Here is a 19,157-nt window from a genome sequence, read left to right on the forward strand (position 1 = left end):
GGAGTTGTCTTTTTATCCTTTGTCTCTCGATTTTGATTTTCCCTAGTTCTAATACCAGTATATACAGTTTCCAGTGTACTCAGATAAGATACAGTGTGTGTGTGTGTGTGTGTGTGTGTGTGTGTGTGTGTGTGTGTGTTAAGAAATGAGTAGCACAAAGGACATAGCTTGTAAGATAAACAGAAAGCCCACAGAGTGGGAGAAAATCTTTACCGGCCATACAACAGACGAAGGCCTCATATCTAAAATATACATAGAACTCAAAAAGTTAAATTCCTCCAAAACAAATAATTAAGAACCAACAGCCCCCTCAACAAATGAGTTAAAGACCTAAAAAGAGACTTCTCTGAAGAGGAAATGAGAATGTCCAAGAAATACATGAAGAAGTGCTCTACATCACTGGCCATAAAAGAAATGCAAATCAAAACAACACTGAGATTCCACCTCACCCCAGTAAGAATGTCCATTATTAGGAAAACTAACAGTAACAAATGCTGGAGGGGATGTGGCCAAAAGGGAACCCTACTACATTGTTGGTGGGAATGTAAACTGGTTCAGCCACTCTGGCAAGCAGTATGGAGATTCCTCAGAAGGCTAAACATAGAACTCCCCTATGACCCAGCAGCCCCACTTTGGGGCATCTACACAAAAGATTACAAGCAAAAACACACTAAAGCCACCAGCACAACAATGTTCATTGCAGCACAATTTGTCAGCTAAAATATGGAACCAACCCAGATGCCCCTCAGTAGACGAATGGATCAGGAAAATGTGGTACATATACACAACAGAATTTTATGCTTCTATCAGAAAGAATGACATTGCCTCATTCATACAGAAATGGAAGGACTTGGAAAAAATCATCCCAAGTGAAGTGAGCCAGACCCAAAGAAACATGGACTCTATGGTCTCCCTCGTAGGGAATAATTAGTACATGTCTAGGCTAGTCATAGCAGATCACAAGAGCCCAATAGCTATGCCCTTGTGAACACATATGGTGATGCCTAAGTGAAACGAACTCCACGTTATGGAAACGAATATTATGCCATTGTTGTAATCACTTTCAACATGCCATGTGAAACCGTAACCTTTTCTTTCTTTTTTTCCCCCCATGTTCCCTTCCCGTGGTTTTACCCCTGCTATCACTGTATCTGATCTTAATACCCTGGATACTGTATGTAAATGTATTGGAACTAGGGAAGAGAAAGGGAATACCCAACTGGAGAGACAAAGGATAAAAAGACAAACATTTGCAAAAACAATACTTACAAAACCATTTGGTGTAAACCAACTGAACAACTCATGGGGGGAGAGAGAAACGGGGAGGGAGGAGGGGAAAAGGAGGGAGGAGGAAACAAGTTGGTTAAGAAATGTACCAGTGGCCTTACGAATGAAACTGTAACCCCTCTGTACTTGACTTTGACAATAAAGAAGAAAAAAAATTCAAAAAAAAATGAAAAGAAGGAAATGAGTAGCACACGGTTTTCAACTTTTCACTAAACTTTTTTTTGTTATTGTTTTGGTCTTGCAATTTTTTTACATTTGTTCTAGGTGTGGCCTGAAACAACAATACAAAGCAGTGAAAACAAAATGAAGGGAAATCGAGTCCTTTCTCTGATCTTGATGGACGCAGCTTTGAGGCAGCCATGGATCACATGGAGTGTATCTTATACCAAGGCAGAGATGCTTTGTCTGGCTGCAAAAAAGCTTGTCTTTTTACCTCTATGGAATTTTGGGGTATATTTTCAGTAACACCAAACGCTTGAGCATGTTCACACCAGCTGAACTGTGTCATGATTTTCTTTGGCTCTTGTTGTTGTTGTTTCAGCAATAACCTGTTTTACTTTCACAAATTAAACAGACTCTGACATTTTGGGTCACAAATCATAAATTTACTAAGATTGTCTGACATAAATCCCATAACCTTGGTAGACCAGATTAACTTCTTAGAACAACCACGCCTGTGGAAAGGCAACCAGCACATGTATGTATGGCTGGCTGGTGTGTGTTGGACTGTTTGGCATGGGAGATGCAAAGATAAACAGGATTATTTAATAGCTCAGTTCCCTACTACATTTCAAAAATGTATATAAACATTAGTAGCATTAATCACAGTATTTCTTAGGAGATAAATAGCGTGCTAGGGAAGGCAAGTAAGGGAATTACCACCAGGAGAACACCAGATTGAAGACCTTCACAAGGAAGATGGTGTTTTAACTGATAAATGGGTAGAAAACTGAGCACAAAGGTCATACCAGCAAGAATAACAGCATGCGCAAGGGATCAAAGACAGAAAGGGCAGATTCTTCTTTTTATTTTATTTTTTATTATGAATTTTAATTGCCATACATTAAGCACGAGGGGAAGTTTCTTTGTGATTTATTCATACATACATAAAATGTATCCAGATTAACCTCATTCCCCCCTCAGCTTTCACAGTCCCTTACCACCTTCTCTGTTCCAACATTAGGCCAACAGGTCTCATTGTTCTGTTTTCATATAGACAAGTACATTATTTTGACCACAGTCCGCCACCTTCGCTCGCGGTCTGTCTACGCTCCTCCTTCTTGTTGGTAACTACCCCTGCTCCTCAGCACCGCCTGTTATAATTTCCTGTCATTTTTGTATGTATTAATTGGGACTTTACAATGTTATTTTGGACATGTGTATGTTATATTTTAATCAGAATAATATTTATTACTTTCTCTTTGGGGGCTCCTCCAACCCCTATCAATCAACAGTTCTCATTGGGATCCCCTTTGCCATCTTCATAAATAGTTTGAATTCATTTGAAATCATTCATCCTCCATCGTTCTTCTCTTGCTCCCCTCATCTTCATCCTCTTAAATAGTCACATTGAATCAGGTTCTACGCACACATATATGCATAGCAATGCACATGCATGTTTGTGTATGTATGTGTATATGTATATGTACATGAATATGTGTTTCCTTTAGGTCTAAGTTCCTTACACGAGCAAAAAAATGTGCTACTTGGCTTTATGCTCTTAGCTTATCTTGATCAACCTGATCTCCAGTTCTACTTATTATCCTGCAAATGACATGCTTTCATTTTTCTTTATGGCCCTGTGATACTCTGTGATAAGACTGTACCATATCTTCTTTATCAGTTCCTCTGTTCTTGAGCAACTTATCTGAGTTCACAGTTTGGCTGTTGTAAATATCAAAGTGTATATTATTCTTGATGGCTTATGAAATGTAGCAATTATTCTATTCAGGACTGATATTGGCTAGAGAGGAATAAATCTGGAGGATAAATCGTAAGACTAGAAGAGGGTCTAGGTTGTAAGGATATAAAACATAAACTGATAATTAGTTAATGAAGTATTTTGCTTGAGAAGGATCTCTGGTTAGATCATTTATATCTGACACTCTGGATCTAACCAGTAAGGCCTTTTGTATATGCCTTTAATTGATGAGAAGAAAGTTAAGTTCTAAATTCCATCTATGCTAGTGTTATTAGTCGTCCTGATTTTACAGAATGCCACAGACTAAGTAAATCACAAAGCAGGAAGCTCATTTCTCCTCACCCTGGAACCTAAGAATCCGTTCTCATGGTGTTGGCTTTGGTGAGGGTCTCCAGGCCGTCCATTGTGGCAGATGAACAAATGAGCAGGAGTGGGAAAGGAATTACAGGAAAGCTATTTCCAGATAGCAAATCCTTCCTGTGAAAACGGCACTTTCCCATTCTTGAGAACAGTCTCCCTCAGCGAGCCACCTCCTAAACATCCCGGCTCTGATAGGGGCCCAGTGGCAGCTCAATTTCAAGATGAATTTTGGAAGTGCCATGAAACCACAGCAGCACCGTTATGTAAGACAGAGGTCATTTTTCGAATACAGTGCTGGAATATCTGAACACCTATTTTCTTCTTCACAAGACAAAGAGTAAATGTCAGCCAATGATGAAGTCTGCTGCACACAGGAAATCGGAAATCAACCATGGTGAAGCACTTTCTCAAACTTTCGTTAGTGAGTAGAGTTAATCCGTTAGCTAAATATTAGTACACATACGTACAGCCCTCTTGTATCTTTCATTGCATTAAGCATAAGCAGTTCTAGAAGGAGCCCCCATCTGAAATCCCCAAACACATGTAGCTATTTCCAATGAAGGGATTAAAGTTGTATGCGGGTAACTCTTCTCTCACAATACAGGGAGTCCCTTAGGTTCCTAAAATTTCAAGGATGGAAAGGTTGTAGTGAACTTCTTCATTTGATAAGCGAGGGGACTGAAAGCCAGTGGAACGCTGCTGGTGCATCACAGTTCTAGCTAGTTGGTTGATCAGAGTTCAGAAACAACGCGCTCTGTAGAAGTGCGCGCGCACTGCTTTATATGCTGATTCTCTTTTACTTTTGGTTTGGTCTTCAGGTTTATTCTATATCCAGAGAAAGAATTCAAATTAAGTTAGCTGAAAAATAAGCATGTACACAGAGGAGAATATTTATTAGATATAGGACAATGTTTATACATTTTTTTCCTCTGAGTTTAGATTTCTTTCTAAATTGAGGTTTCATTCCTGAGGGGGGAAAAGCAACTTTGGTATTCTACACTTGCTTCCTACTTTCCTCAGAGCACTTATCTAGCTTACCTTCATAACTGAGCCTGCATTTTTGAAGGACACGAAGGAACTACTTGTACAGTAATAGTCAAAGACAAGAGAATGAATTTACAATCTCCTGGCTGGATTTATCTGCCGACATGCTTGCTTTGGTTAGATCAATATTTTATTTTTTTTAATTAAATTTTATTGACGAGGTGATGTGCAGAGGGGTTACAGTTACATAATAAGGTAGTGAGTACATTTCTTGTCATATTTGTTACACCCTCCCTCAATTTTCTTTCCCTTCCCTAGTTCAGGTAAGCTCATACACAATATCCAGTGTACCAAATTCATATACAGTAACCACATGGGGTACAACGAAAGAAGTTCACCTGGTACATTAAACCTAACGACAACAGTAAAATCTTGCTGTTTCCGTCTCTTGGAGTTTATTTTGCTTAACCTCATCTCATATAATCATGTGTACATAGCTGTTGAGCTATTGTTAGATCAATATTTTAGATAAAAATAAATTTAACATGAAAAAAGTAGGAGATGCAAGAAAAGATTGAGATAGTCTTCTGTTTAAGAAACAGAAACAAGGCAGGGTAAATGAGGAATTCACTCCTAGCAACACTTGTTTGGTGGCCCGCCCTCCAGGTTGCCATAGCAATGGTCATTTCTTAATATTTTCTACCCACACTCATTTCCATCTGTTTTTGTGCAGACAGGGATTTTAGGTTTCTGCTTTTCTCTGAGTCAAGTCATAGACTCTAGGTCTTTCTTGTTAGCCAAAATTATCTTACTCTTACTAACCAAAGTTTTTCAACTCACATAGTAATGCTGCCTGAAAGAAAAATGCTGCCAATTTCCGAATTCCTTTTGCTGACCAGTAATCTCATAAACATATCCTATAATATTTATTAGATTAAATGTATATAATTCACAGTTAGAATTTAAAATGTTAGTTTTATGACAGTATTTGCTTAATATTCAAATAGAATCTAAGGGGGAACAGATATCATGCTTTTGACAAAGACATGTTATAAGAATTAGAAAAATAATAAGACAAACATGACCTATAATCTTACCACTCAAAAATATTTCCTGTGGTTATTCTGTTTTTCCCCTCTGGGCATTAAAAGTTGTCTCATATGCATTCATATGTATGTATGCACATGATGACATCCCTGTACAGTCATTTATAAAATTACATATGATGACATATATCAGTTTTCTAATGTAGCTTTAACTTCCTATCTTAAATATTTTCTATATTGTCTATTGTTCACCTATAGTTTTACTTTAAAAAATGAGTATGTGATATTGTTTTGTATAGGTATACCATGATTTATTATCAGGTTTCTGGGGTTCATATCTAATATTTAAAGTTATTTTAAATGATTATGAGAAGAATATCTTTGTGAATTAGAATTAGAAACAGAAAATCTGAGTACTTAGACTATTTAAGAAATTAAAACTGTAATTCAAAAATCTCCTCATCGAAGTATGTTCAGGCCAGATGTCATTGGATTCTCCAAAACTCCAAAATTACAAAGCATTTCTTCTGGGGAATCAAAGAGGAAATTTTCTTTAACTTATTTAAAGAAGCTAGCTAATCTTGATTACAAAACATTACAGAGGTGTTCAACAAAACCTCTCTGAAGCACAGATTTTAAAAAGTCCTAAGCAAATTGGCACCCACCCTCTAAAAGCTTTGACATTTTTTATTTTTTGCCAATGTGCAAAACCAGATTAACTTTTGAAAATCAATCTATGGAATTCACCACATTAACATAGTAAATACAAAAAATGATATCAACAAGGTATAAAATTTTGATATTTTGGCTGTTTATTATTTTTTTTAAAAAAAAACTCAACAGGTTAGATATATATTGAGTTTATAAATTCACTTCATCTATAAATGTCACTTTACAAAACAATTCTGCAATTGTCACACTGGATTCATTATTGAAATATCCCTCTTAGATCAGGAATGAGACTGAAATTTCTATAAAATACTAAAAGTACTACAAGCAGGCTAATTGGACTGCAGTGTGCAGAAAGCATTGTGCTTATTGTAAAAAGAGCAGGAAATCCTTGCTGTATCCTGTTGGTCCCGTTTCGCCGCCATGAGTTTTTGGGAGAAACTCGTAGGGTTGGAGACATTCTATTCTTCAACCTGGATGGTGGTCAGTGGGTCATTACTTTGTCATTACTGTCAACATTTTTTTTTGTACTTTTCTCCACATGTCTTACATTTCACAATTTAATAAAAAACAGTGCTGAAATGTTCTTGATTTTCCAGTAGTTTACAATAGTTTTTTGCATTGCTTATGAGTGTAGATTAAAACATGTCTAAGGAGAGAGTTTTGTTTGATAGTTCATGCAAGGTTCATGCTGTCAACTGACAATTGTTTGCTTGAAAATCGCAGATAACATCTTCTTTGTATCTGAATCTAGTTTTAGAAACAATTGTAATCTAACCAAAACATTTTCCATTACAAATCAATTTTCCCCAACTTTAGTAAGTCATTTTCTCACTTAAAACCATATGTAGTGAAACTTCATAAGAATGAAATTTTTCCTCTTCAGACCCTTGCCGGGGTCTCATATATGTTCATCTTTCCTCTTCAATTAAAATAATACATTCTTGAAGACTCACACCAGACCGTACTTAGTCTGTACTTTTATACGTACTGTTGTAGTTAGAAATTCAATACCTAAGTATTACATAAGATGCTAAGTCAAATCAATGGTAAAAGTTTGAGAAATATTTTCTAAAGTGTAATAGTATTTTCATCAGTCAATATATTCAAACTAAAATTCCCCTTTCATTAATTGCACATAGATTCAAGAAAAACAATACTATGGAATCCAGGCAATTTGTTTAACAACCTTTCAACAGTCACCTTCAAAGGAGAGAAACATCAAATTAAGATGAGCGCACATGCCTCCTAGGAACATGCCTTGACTGTATCATCTTTCCTTCCTTCCGTCTCAGACGAGGCTCCTTAGCAGCAAAGCCTATGGGTAAGCAGGGAGCTTGAAGGCACTTCTGGTAAATAGACCATAATCGAATCCTCCTGTGCCAGAGGGCTGGGTTCCGGCCACAGAGTCCTTCTGGCAGGAAAACAGGTGACATTCGACACAAGAAGGATGCCTGCCTCCCTGGCTTTCGGCCTTCCTTCATTTCGGGAATACGGGTGAAAAGTGTAAAGGTTTCTTCTAAGTCCAGTTTTATTTCCATCCTGCGTTGTCTTTTTTTTCCCCCCCAGAGAATAATCTCTAGGAAGTCAAGTCATAGGAAATGTGTTGATATTTCTTACTTGGTAACCCACTGTGTGACCAAGTGACCCAGTGTCTGACCTATTTTGGATAAAGGTTTAGAAGCACCAATATCTGGTAAATAATAATGATACATACATTCTGTTTCGCAGTGCTTTGTTTATTTTTATCTTTCGTTATATAGTTGGTTGTGTCTACCCAAATATTTCATATAATTGATATTGATGTTATTCAGTTTCTACAAAGTTAGAAGTATATCTTCCAGGTGAGTTGGAACTTGTTAATTTTTTTTTTTTTTTTTTGGCCAGTCCTCGGGCTTGAACTCAGGGCCTGAGCACTGTCCCTGGCTTCTTCCCGCTCAAGGCTAGCACTCTGCCACTTGAGCCACAGCGCCGCTTCTGGCCGTTTTCTGTATATGTGGTGCTGGGGAATCGAACCTAGGGCCTCGTGTATCTGAGGCAGGCACTTTTGCCACTAGGCTATATCCCCAGCCCGGAACTTGTTAATTTTGAACTCAGGGCTTCATGCTTTCTAGGCCGGTATTCTTCCACTTGAGTCACACCTTTCCCTCTTCTTTTTGCTGGTTATTTTAGAGACGGATCCTAGTGAACTTTTCTGCCTACGCTAGGTGGCTTCAAACTATGATTTTTCAGAGTAGCTAAGATCACAGGCATTAGCTCCGAATTGGAAGCTTCCTTTTTTATTTTATTGTAGCAGTGATGTGCAGAGGGGTGACAGTAAAATAAGTAAGGTGGTGAATACATTTCTTGAATTGGAACTTCAGTCATTAGGACATGTACCTACTAAAACCTATTAATTAGGTCTGCATCAATTCCCACATTAAATGAAATTGCTTTGATAACTTCTTTTTGGTTGTTATTGATGTGGTGTGTGCTTTTCCATTTGATAACTTTTCAATGTTTCCATCTTCTCAAGTTATGGAAAAATCTCTTCAAATCAACATCCACTTAGGTCATATTAAAAAGTCAGTTCCAGAAATATTTCAGAATTTATCTCATCGAGTAAAATTTTATGTTCTCAAACTATTAGGATTGTTAGTGTGTTAATTTCCCATCAGGGTTACAAAATGCCTGAGATAATCAACCTATAAAGAGTAAAGAGTAAAGGTTTGTTGAGGTTTGTAGCTTTAACCCTTTTCATACCGTTAGTCCATGACCTATGCCCTCTAACAGTCTGAGACATCACATCAGCATGTGATTGTATAAAAGAACAAAATTGCCATGGAATGAAACAGATAAAGAGGAAGAAATTACAGTCTCCAAACCCACTCTGTACATATGTCCCCAAGAGCATAAAGGCTTGTCATTAGCCTCCGTGTCTTAAAGATTCTATTACTTCCTAATAGCTTTTAGTATATGAACCTTTAGGAGACTTGAAGTCCAAACTACAGCAAGTTTAAATTTGCTATCTTAATTTATACCCCATTTCCTCACTTTATGATATTCCCAGTTTCCCCTTGGGGGGGGGGGATCATCTTTTAATTACTGATCTTTTATTATCGGTTTGCTTGAAGACTATATATTCTCAATGTCCTACGATGATCCTTGAAATTTCAAAATCTCACTGGGGCTTGAACTTTCACTCAAGGCCAGCATCCTACCACTTTGAGCCACAGTGCCACGTCCAGTTTTCAGGTGGTTAATAGGAAACAAGAGGCTCATGGACTCTCCTGCCCTGGCTGGCTTTGAACTCTGATCCTCAGATGTCAGCCTCCTGAGTAGCTAGGATTCCAGATGTGAACCACTGCTGCTTGGCATTTTTGAAGCTTTATTGTGATGTTATAATGTTATTAAATACAGTTCAATTTTAGCCTCTTTTTGCCAATCTTGACTAATCAGAGTGATTCTGGGTTTATAGCTAATGCCTCCATAGTTTTGGATTTTGCTCTGTGCTCAGACTTTTCTTCTCTCCCTTCCTCCCTCCCTCTTTGCTTTCTTCTTCCTCCTTCTGTGGCTTCTCTTACATTCAGCTAATGCTGCATAAGAAGTTACTTAAAATTTAGAGGTTGAATGCAAACATCACTTATTCCAGTCGCATATCTGTAATTTGGGTCAGTATCAAGGAAGGTATATGCATTTTCCCATGCATCCTCAGGCGGGGCAGAAGACCGTTAGTGCACACGACTAGCAAGCTGGTCGTTGCTATTAGGTCCATTGGGGCTGGAAGCCAGACTGTGACTTCCACCTATGCAACCCGCTCCTCACCCACTTTCTTATGGAAGGTTAGGGTGTTTCCACTTGTTGGAGCTGGATTATCAGAATGTCTGTCTCCAAAGGAAGTAGGAAGTAGGAAATCTCCATTTTCCAGAGATTCGCATTTCCATCTCTGCCCTTTCTGCTGGGGAAGCCATCACAGATCAATAGACAAAGGGAACAATTTTGTGAAAAAATTGTCGAGTTATTTTTCAATAATCACGTCCTCCAGTTAAGAATATGTGCAACTTTTTGATTGTATTCAAAGTACAGTTACCAAGTTTTCTGCCCCCACTTCAATTTTCCCGTGCATTCATTCTAAGCATCATAGTTAGATAGTTCATCCTTTTTCAAATCATTTATTATTTATCTCTCCATCTCTCCTTTTATTTTCTTTCTTTCTTTTTCTCTTGGTGCTGGTCCTAGAGCTGGAACTCACAACCCCGGGGTGTTCTTTTTTGCTCAAAGCTAGAGCTCTACACATGAGCTAGCACACCACTTCCAGGTGTGGGTAGTTAATTGGATATAAGAGTCTCACAGACATTCCTGCTCAGGCTGGCTTTGAATTGCATCAGAGAGCTCAGCCTCCTGAGTAGCTAGATTTACAGACCTGCCACCGCTACCTGGCTCATTTCTCTTCTTAATGCTATCAAACTGTTCTTAATATCCAAATTTAAGAATTTAAATTATTGTATTTTTTTCTTTATTGTCAAAGTGAAGTATAGAGGGGTTACACTTTCCTATGTAAGGCAGTAAGTACATTGGTTATCCAACTTGTTACCTCCTCCCTCATTTTTCCCCTGTATTTTTTATTTGAACTTTTTTATTGGTTTACTTTTAGTTTCTAGTGCATTTCCCAACTACTAATATCACTTCTCATTTACTCGTTGGTGTTGGTCATCATTACTCTTAGATATACTCTAAGATGGAAGAACTCAAGTGTTTCATCATATGAGCTTTCAGTTGGCATACCTACAGCCATACTGTCATTAATCCCAACATAACGCATTCCTCCTCCTCCTCCTCCTCCTCTTTTTCCTCCTCTTCCTCCTCCTTCTCCTCCTCTTCCTCCTCCTTTTCCTCCTCCTCCTCCTTACTTGCCAGCCTTGGGGCTTGGACTCAGGGCCTGAGCACTGTCCCTGGCTTCCTTGTGTTCAAGGCTATCACTCTGCCACTTGAACCACGCTTCCAGCTTTTTCTGTTTATGTGGCACTAAGGAATCAAACCCAGGGTTTTGTGCATGCTAAGCAAGCACTCTACCCCTAAGCCCCACTCCCAGCCCCTCAAACACCTTATTATTTTACTGTGCTTTCTCCTTTGATCTTAGACCTAAGTGTAACTTTTCTCAGTCTGAATTAAGAAATCAAAGAATAAACATTCCACTCCAGAAATGTCATATTTCGATTATTGAGCTGGTACAAAAGCTGATTGGCACTGTTTCAGAAGAGGTGGAAGAAAATTTGCTGTATGATTTTGCAAGAAATTGTGACTTGAAGGTAGACATTATGGCTGATGAAACTACTTGCGTAGTTGTAACAGAAAGGACATGTGAAGGTAGAATAAGATTTAAAACCACAGAATGCTAAATGTATTGTGTGTACATATTTCTTGGTAAAATAATTAGTATATACTCTGAGGAGTAAAAGTTGATATTTAAAAGCATTGTCACCTAGTCTAACAAAACCACAAAATCTATTTGGAGGATGCATTTAGAATTATAGCAGTCCATTTCTTCTAAAAGCCTATTGTGAGCCATTTTAAGGCTTACAGAGAAATACACATCCTCAGTGGAGAAAACTTGGAAGAGAATTGACTCACAATAGGCCTTTGTCATTCTGTGCTTTGCAGTGTCTATTTTCATGCATCCTATGACAACGTAATGTGTGGATATTATGACTCTGATTTTTAAAACTAAGTTTTGTGAAATATTCTTTTCCCAAGAACACGCAATAAGTTAAACGTAGATCTTCACATAATGCAATGCCATGTGTTCTACTTATAAAATTTCACTAGAAATGATGGGTGAAAAAAAACTATGTGTATAGATAGCAACAAGATACGGATTGTTTCACTGCACTGAAAAGGTTTGTATTATAAGAAGCCATTCTGAAACAAGAAAATAAGGCAAAGAACTGTATAAGAAACTGAAGTAGTAATCCATTTGGGTAGGAAATCTGCTTTTAATAGAAACTTCAACTTGATTTAGATATACTTACCCTGTTCCAAATTACTATCTACGAGCAAAGTCACCCAGAAAATTAAGGGAGACATATATGATAAACATAAAAATTAAAATTTTGACAGAATAAAATAAATAGCATTTAGTAATTACATTAAGCTTGTTTTCAGTCCCATAGTAAGCTATTAAAAGCGGAACAACTGTTCAAAGCAGGCTGCCAAATTTCTTCCAAATGACTTGTTTTGCAATGTTGATTAAATATCTCCAAACTGTAGATCGTCCTTAGTATAATTAAACATTCTTCAGACCATAGATAGTTTTTTGTATTCTGGAATGTAAACTATATATAACTTTTCTTATTAGGACACAGAGAATTATACATTTGTTTATATTTGAAATGATTTTTTTTTTAGTTTCCCCCACTTAGGACTTTATAGTTGACACATTTCTTCCATCTATTTATTTGAGAAATTAACCTATAGGAAAAATTTAGCCTTGATATTCCTATTTCATATTTAATAGATTTGCACACACTGACTATTTTCTAAGTCAATATTTAATGATTGAGTTTAGCGAGTGGAGGAGTGAGTGAAGTTAGTTCGAATTGGTTTAGCTACTTTTCGGGATAATTGAGGAAATTGTCAAGCCCGAGGTTGCCTCTCAGTCCTCTGATTATTCAGAGACCATCACAACACCAACACAGGCGTGCATGTGAGCGGCTTACCGGCTTATGCTACCACGCAGGACACATTCAATGACATGCCGTGTGCGCAATGAGTTGTTTTCCTGCAGTCATGAGTTGCAATGAACATGGTGCATTAACCAAAATGTCCTTCCATCCCTGCACATGCATTTATAACGCATTGCCTTAAGTGATTTGTGTCGCTGCTTTTCACTGAAAACCAGCCTGGACCTATCCCATTAGCAATATACTTAAGAAAAACGAGTGTTCTATCCTGAATATGTACATGTAAATACACATATGTTTACATAGACACACATGTTTAAACATATGCATTAGTTATGTATCCAAGTGTTCATACAGTATGTGTATGTATATGTACATATTATATATCTACCTATCTATCATTTATCCATCATCTGTCTATATTTATTTCCAAACCTGACAGCTACTCTTGCTTGCTTATTGTTTCTCCCCTCCAAAACAGCTTCGCTTATTTATTTATTTATTTTTATTTTTATTTTTATTATTATTTTTTGGCCAGTCCTGGGCCTTGGACTCAGGGCCTGAGCACTGTCCCTGGCTTCTTTTGCTCAAGGCTAGCACTCTGCCACTTGAGCCACAGTGCCACTTCTGGCCGTTTTCTGTATATGTGGTGCTGGGGAATCGAACCCAGGGCCTCATGTATACGAGGCAAGCGCTCTTGCTACTAGGCCATATCCCCAGCTCCAGCTTCGCTTTTTTATATTCTCATGAGCGCATTGCAATCATTATTTATCCTCATTGTCCGACTTCAAAACACATGAACAGGGAAGAGGCGGGAGCCCATGTCACTTCATAGACGAGAACAACCTGACACCACAGTTCAGTTCAGCAATGTGGTTCAGGTTAGTTCTGCTTCTTTTTCTCAGTCCTCGTTATCCTTGGCTGTTCTGCCCCTGTTCAACTGCCTCTAAGAAAACAAAATCATTTCATGCCCTGGCCTTCTTCCCCGCGTTGATGTATTTCCTGGTTCTCTTCACCGTACCCTGTGAGACTGGAATTTGATTTTCCACGGACTGTCTTGCATTGCGATTGAGACAATACTCGCCAGAGCTTTGCCTGTCCACGCACACCGCTCTTCCCAGACCACACTGCTTCCCTGGGAGTGGCCTCTGCAGGGGAAGTGCTTCCCTCTCCGGTCGCCACTCAAGGGCTGCCAGGCAGCACTGCCTTGCCACCTGGAGCTCCCTTCCTCTCTAGGCCTCTGCTGTCCTGTCTCTTGACTTGTCATGCCGCTTCCCCTATTGGTGTGAAGTGCTCCCATCTGCCTCCCTGGGCTCCCCTCTTGCCACACACGATGACGGACGTCCCCCAAACCTTGCCTTCCTAAGTCCCTGGCTCTCACACTTGCAGTGCTCCTTCAAGACTATAGTTTACATTGTTATCTGTACTCTGCCCTCTGTCTCAAACTTCCTCAACATTCTCCATTTCCTCTTCAACTGACGTTTGATCTTATTTTGTTGCCAGGTTACTTCCAACATTTGTCTCCATATTCCTCAGATTGCAGCCCGGTCCATAGTTCATCCCAAAGTTTATACTATAGAAAACAGTGAAAAAGTATAAAGAATAGCCCCCCCACCCCCCCACCCCCGCCAGGAGCAGCAGCCCTTGGAATTTGTAAGAAACATAATCTCCCTGGAGTCTACCTTCCTTAGACCACTTGAAATCAGAAACTGATGATATAGGCCAGCGAACTATCTTCACCATCCAGCTAGTGAGTCTAATATCCTCTAAAATTCAAGAGACTCTACTAGAGAGGGTTGATTCAGCTGCCTCCTTCCCTGTACTGTTAATACACTAAGATGGCGATGAATAATCACACATGGCCATATCACTATTTTGACTTTCCCATATAGGATATTTAAACACTGTAACCAAGCCTTCCAACGTTACCGGCCATACATTGTGTAGGTATACATACCACCTCCAATCCAACTGTTTTCATAGTTCCTTGTCGTGCAAAGTCAAATACTATAAAATCACTAATGATGCTTCTGAAGATCTCCTTCTTACCGCCATCCTCTGTGAAAGAGGCTGACAGATATTAACTTTCAGACACACAGGACAAGGTTTGAACTGAAGTCTAGCTGACTATAGAACCCATGCTCTCCCTAATTTGCTGATGAATTAATTATATAGAACAACACATAAATCAATATGCCATGTCACAATAATCAAGCACCATTTACTAGTAGGTACTTAATTTTTAAAAAGTTTACCAAGTAAATTGCATGAAAATCCACTATCAAATATTCTAGTATCATATAACTTTTATTTATTATACTGATATGCGCTTTTAATATGCTGCCATATATTTTGATCCCCCCACCCAAACCATACCTATGGGATAGTGTCATTTCAAATTCTTTGATTACTGAATTGTTTGCTTGTGGACTGTCCACATTATCCACACCTTGTAGATCTAGTATTCCTAGAGCTGTTTGTTGAAAGTGGGGTTATTTACTTTGTCTTTAAACTGTGTGAAATTACTGACCATCCTTAGCTTTCCTATTTCCTCTGCCTCCACTTTCTTTGCTATTTTGTGACTTTGTTAGAACTTGAACATGCAAAGTAGCTCATTATCCCGCCAATTGCTGTTTTTCTCTGTCTTTGGAGATATCTTCCCATTTTCTTTTGCCTCAGAGTTATACTTAGAGGAACTACATTTAGCAAGTAATTTCACATGCCTGGTGTTACAAATGTAATTCATTTTTATATACTATTCCTAATGCAAGTCTCATAGCTTCCTGGTGATGCTGAATGACCTGGGTCAGGGTGCTTGGCTTTTCTGCTTATTCCATGCTGAAAGTCAGAATCCTAACTGCAGTGTGGGCGAGGGGCTTCCCACAGACACATCTGTACACTCGATTTTGTTTGAAAAACAACAGAAGTTTGCATGGAAAATGACTGAGTTATGGAATGAGAGAACACCAGCTGAGTTCAGTAGCTAACTCATACGCAATGGCAACGCCTTCTTAGCTAGAAATGCGGTTGGGTGCTAATTTCAATCAGTTGCCACTAGAAATTAATTAAACCGACAAGGACTTGTGTGTAATAGATATTCTGTCCTGTCCAGCACATTACCTCTTTCTCTTTCATTGTGCAGGTTCTGCCGATTTTCTTCTTTGTGTTCCATGCTCTTCTTGTCCTGCTTTGGTCTACTCTGCTATGTTGGCTCAGGGTAATTAATATCAAGGTCAGGTAATTATGGGTACCATTTACAACTGCTTAAGCTTAAAACATTTTAAATACTTACTATTATTATTATTATTATTATTATTATTATTGCCAGTCCTGGAGCTTGGACTCAGGTCCTGAGCACTGTCCCTGGCTTCTTTTTGCTCAAGGCTAGCACTCTGCCACTTGGGCCACAGCGCTACTTCTGGCCTTTTCTATGTATGTGGTGCTGGGGAACCGAACCCAAGGCTTCTTGTATATGAGGCGAGCGCTCTACCGCTAGGCCATATTCCCAGCCCTTAAATACCTATTATTCATGACCTAATGAGAACATGTTTTGAGCCAAGTATCCTGAATTGCGTTTCTTTTCCTGTATTCTCTAGGTCTCATGTCCCCACCTAGCCTCCCTGCCCCAGGACACCGTTCCAGGGTGGTGAGACCTGTTTTCCTTGGCAGGACAGAGAACTTCTCAAAAGATGAAGCCCTTACTCTGCAGGACCATTGTGTCACTTATGATCTCTTGGAGTTACAGAATCCCAGAAGAATTCAGCACTATCTTATCTCTTTATATCATGGGGGAAAACAAGCATGTTCACTTAGTCATTAGCGCTCCCAGAACCAGAGTAAGGCACCTGGAAAGCGCTTCGGGGCCTTCTATTCCTCTTTTCTCTCAGCACCCCTACCAAGCAGTCACCCAGACTCGTGGGAACCCCAAGAGCACTTGAGAGTTCACTTTCTCCCATGTCGGCTCCTTCAGTTCTGTTCTCCACTAAACACTCATTTACCCAATAATTCTGAGGATGCCACCTAAAGAAAGAGTTTCTTTAATGCACCATTATGTACCTATCAGAATAGTATGTTCATTGCCATGCTTTTTTCAATAAAACACGAGAAATGTTTTACTAAATAATGTGGACAATTTTTCCAATAAAATACAGAAAGCATCTACAAATAAAACAACCTAGTGACTAAACAAAATAGGATTAATTTTAAAACTGTGTAAATGTGTACTCACACATAAGAGCTTGAGTCCACTAATAAAACATACATATATTCTGCTATTAATGGGTAGAAACTTCCACTCAGAATGGTTACAAAGAAAAATGGCAAAGAATGGAAAAGAAAAAGTGTCTCTTCATGTTGTGCTAATAGCATGTTATTATCAATAATACATCCATAATTGACACATATTGTTTAATTTGAAAAATGCATTTAAAACCTGTTACTGTACTTAAAATGGTTTTGAAATATTTACTCTCTTATTTAGCTCCAAAATCTGAAACCTGAAGGATTCTCTTTGTCACAGAGATCCTCTTAAGGTCATAAACTTTATCTGTTTTACCCCTGTTGACTCTACTGCCCAAGGTACACAACTATCGAGTCTTTCTCTGCTGTAGTTTTCTAAATGCTCTTTGCATGACACAGGGGCATAGTGTTTTGCAGGCCAAGAGCTTTAACTGCATCCATTGTTCATGTGATTTATATTTCATAAAGCCTACAGTGGGTCTGGAAATTTTCTGGAGAATAATATATCACTGTTACGTCACTAACATATCATGTACTATTGAGGTTCTTCTCATCATGGAACTTATTAAATTGTGGAGAAGATATGTAGTCAACAATTATTTAGATAAAATATTGTTAGAGAGAAAGGAGATAAGTAGATGCAACAGAAAAGTCTAACTTACCTGGTAATCAGGGGTCCAGAGAGTAATATTAAGGCTATGACCTAAAGTTGAGGAGTTGGTCAGGTAAAGGAGTTAGCAGGGATTGGTTGGGGCAGAGAATACATTCCACCTAAGGAGAAGTGTTTGCAGAAACAAAAGGATTCCTTTCTTCACATCCTTCTGCCCTTCCATCCTTTTCTCCTCTTATATTAAATAAATATTAATTGAGCAAATAGCCAATAGCAAATACTCTTCGGGAGAAGACTTTCTTCTGAAGTGGAAATATTAAATGTGATGATGGTAAAAAGTAGAAAAAAAAAACCAAAAAAGATATTCTAGAGACATGGATGTTTTCCTTTGTGAGCCCAATCTTAATACGATTTTTTGTAGATACCAGAAACTGATACACTGTAAGAAAAATATGGGTACTACAAGTAGTAGTATAAGATAAAAACTCTTGTAAAATTTGTATATTTTGATTTACTGCTCAGTGGATGTATTTTTGAATCCGTTTTCTTTTATTCTGTTTTTCCTCAACAGGTCTTTGAAACATACAGAAGAAGTCCCAAGTGGTCCTTAAAATAATTGCAGTCAATCACATCCCTGTGTATAATGCTAACCTACTGAGTATGTGTAATCCTTAGATGACTAAGTACATGGTTATTTTTCTAATGTGAGTAAATAAGCAAGTACTGTAATAACCAGGGAGATCCCCCCATGTAGAATCAGAGGACACTGACTTTGACAAAGGAGCCTGGGCTGATAATGACGCCTGCTCCCTTTTGTCATCATTAGCGTCCTAGGTTGATGTTACTTTATACATAGTTATTAATATTTGATATATTAAATATTGCCTGATTCAAATAACTTTGCTGAAAAACTTTCTGTATTTTAACTTGTCTAGGGTTTTCTACTTCTATTTTTATAACGTTTTCTCATTTTTCAGATTACAAAACATACCCACATATGCCAACATGTGCCATTAGTGCTCTGAGGGCCGTAGTTGTCTAGAGTCATCACTACCACACACGCAGTGTACAGCTGTAAGAAGTGTATTTCCCACCTTCACCATATCCCCCTCTTTACTAGAAAAACGGATTGATACGTTAACTCCATAAAGCCAAGCAGGAGGGAATGAAATGCATGCCCAGATACATTTAATAAAAGTTGTTTGAGGGCTGGGGATATGGCCTAGTGGCAAGAGAGCTTGCCTCCTATACATGAGGCCCTGGGTTCAATTCCCCAGCACCACATATACAGAAAACGGCCAGAAGCGGCGCTGTGGCTCAAGTGGCAGAGTGCTAGCCTTGAGCAAAAGGAAGCCAGGGACAGTGCTCAGGCCCTGAGTTCA

General features: G+C 38.5%; 1 protein-coding gene across 1 annotated transcript in view; it reads left to right on the forward strand.

The window, feature by feature from the left end:
• C12H8orf34 (chromosome 12 C8orf34 homolog) overlaps positions 1 to 18,417 on the forward strand; it is a 322,609-nt gene extending 304,192 nt beyond the window's left edge. Inside the window, exon 13 of the mRNA XM_048358631.1 lies at positions 18,347 to 18,417. Coding sequence (XP_048214588.1) covers positions 18,347 to 18,354 — 8 coding nt within the window. The 3' untranslated portion in view covers positions 18,355 to 18,417. The remainder of the gene's footprint in view (positions 1 to 18,346) is intronic.
• Positions 18,418 to 19,157: the final 740 nt, after the last annotated feature.

Source organism: Perognathus longimembris, chromosome 12 (genome assembly GCF_023159225.1).
Source record: "Perognathus longimembris pacificus isolate PPM17 chromosome 12, ASM2315922v1, whole genome shotgun sequence".
Taxonomy (NCBI): Eukaryota; Metazoa; Chordata; class Mammalia; order Rodentia; family Heteromyidae; genus Perognathus; species Perognathus longimembris.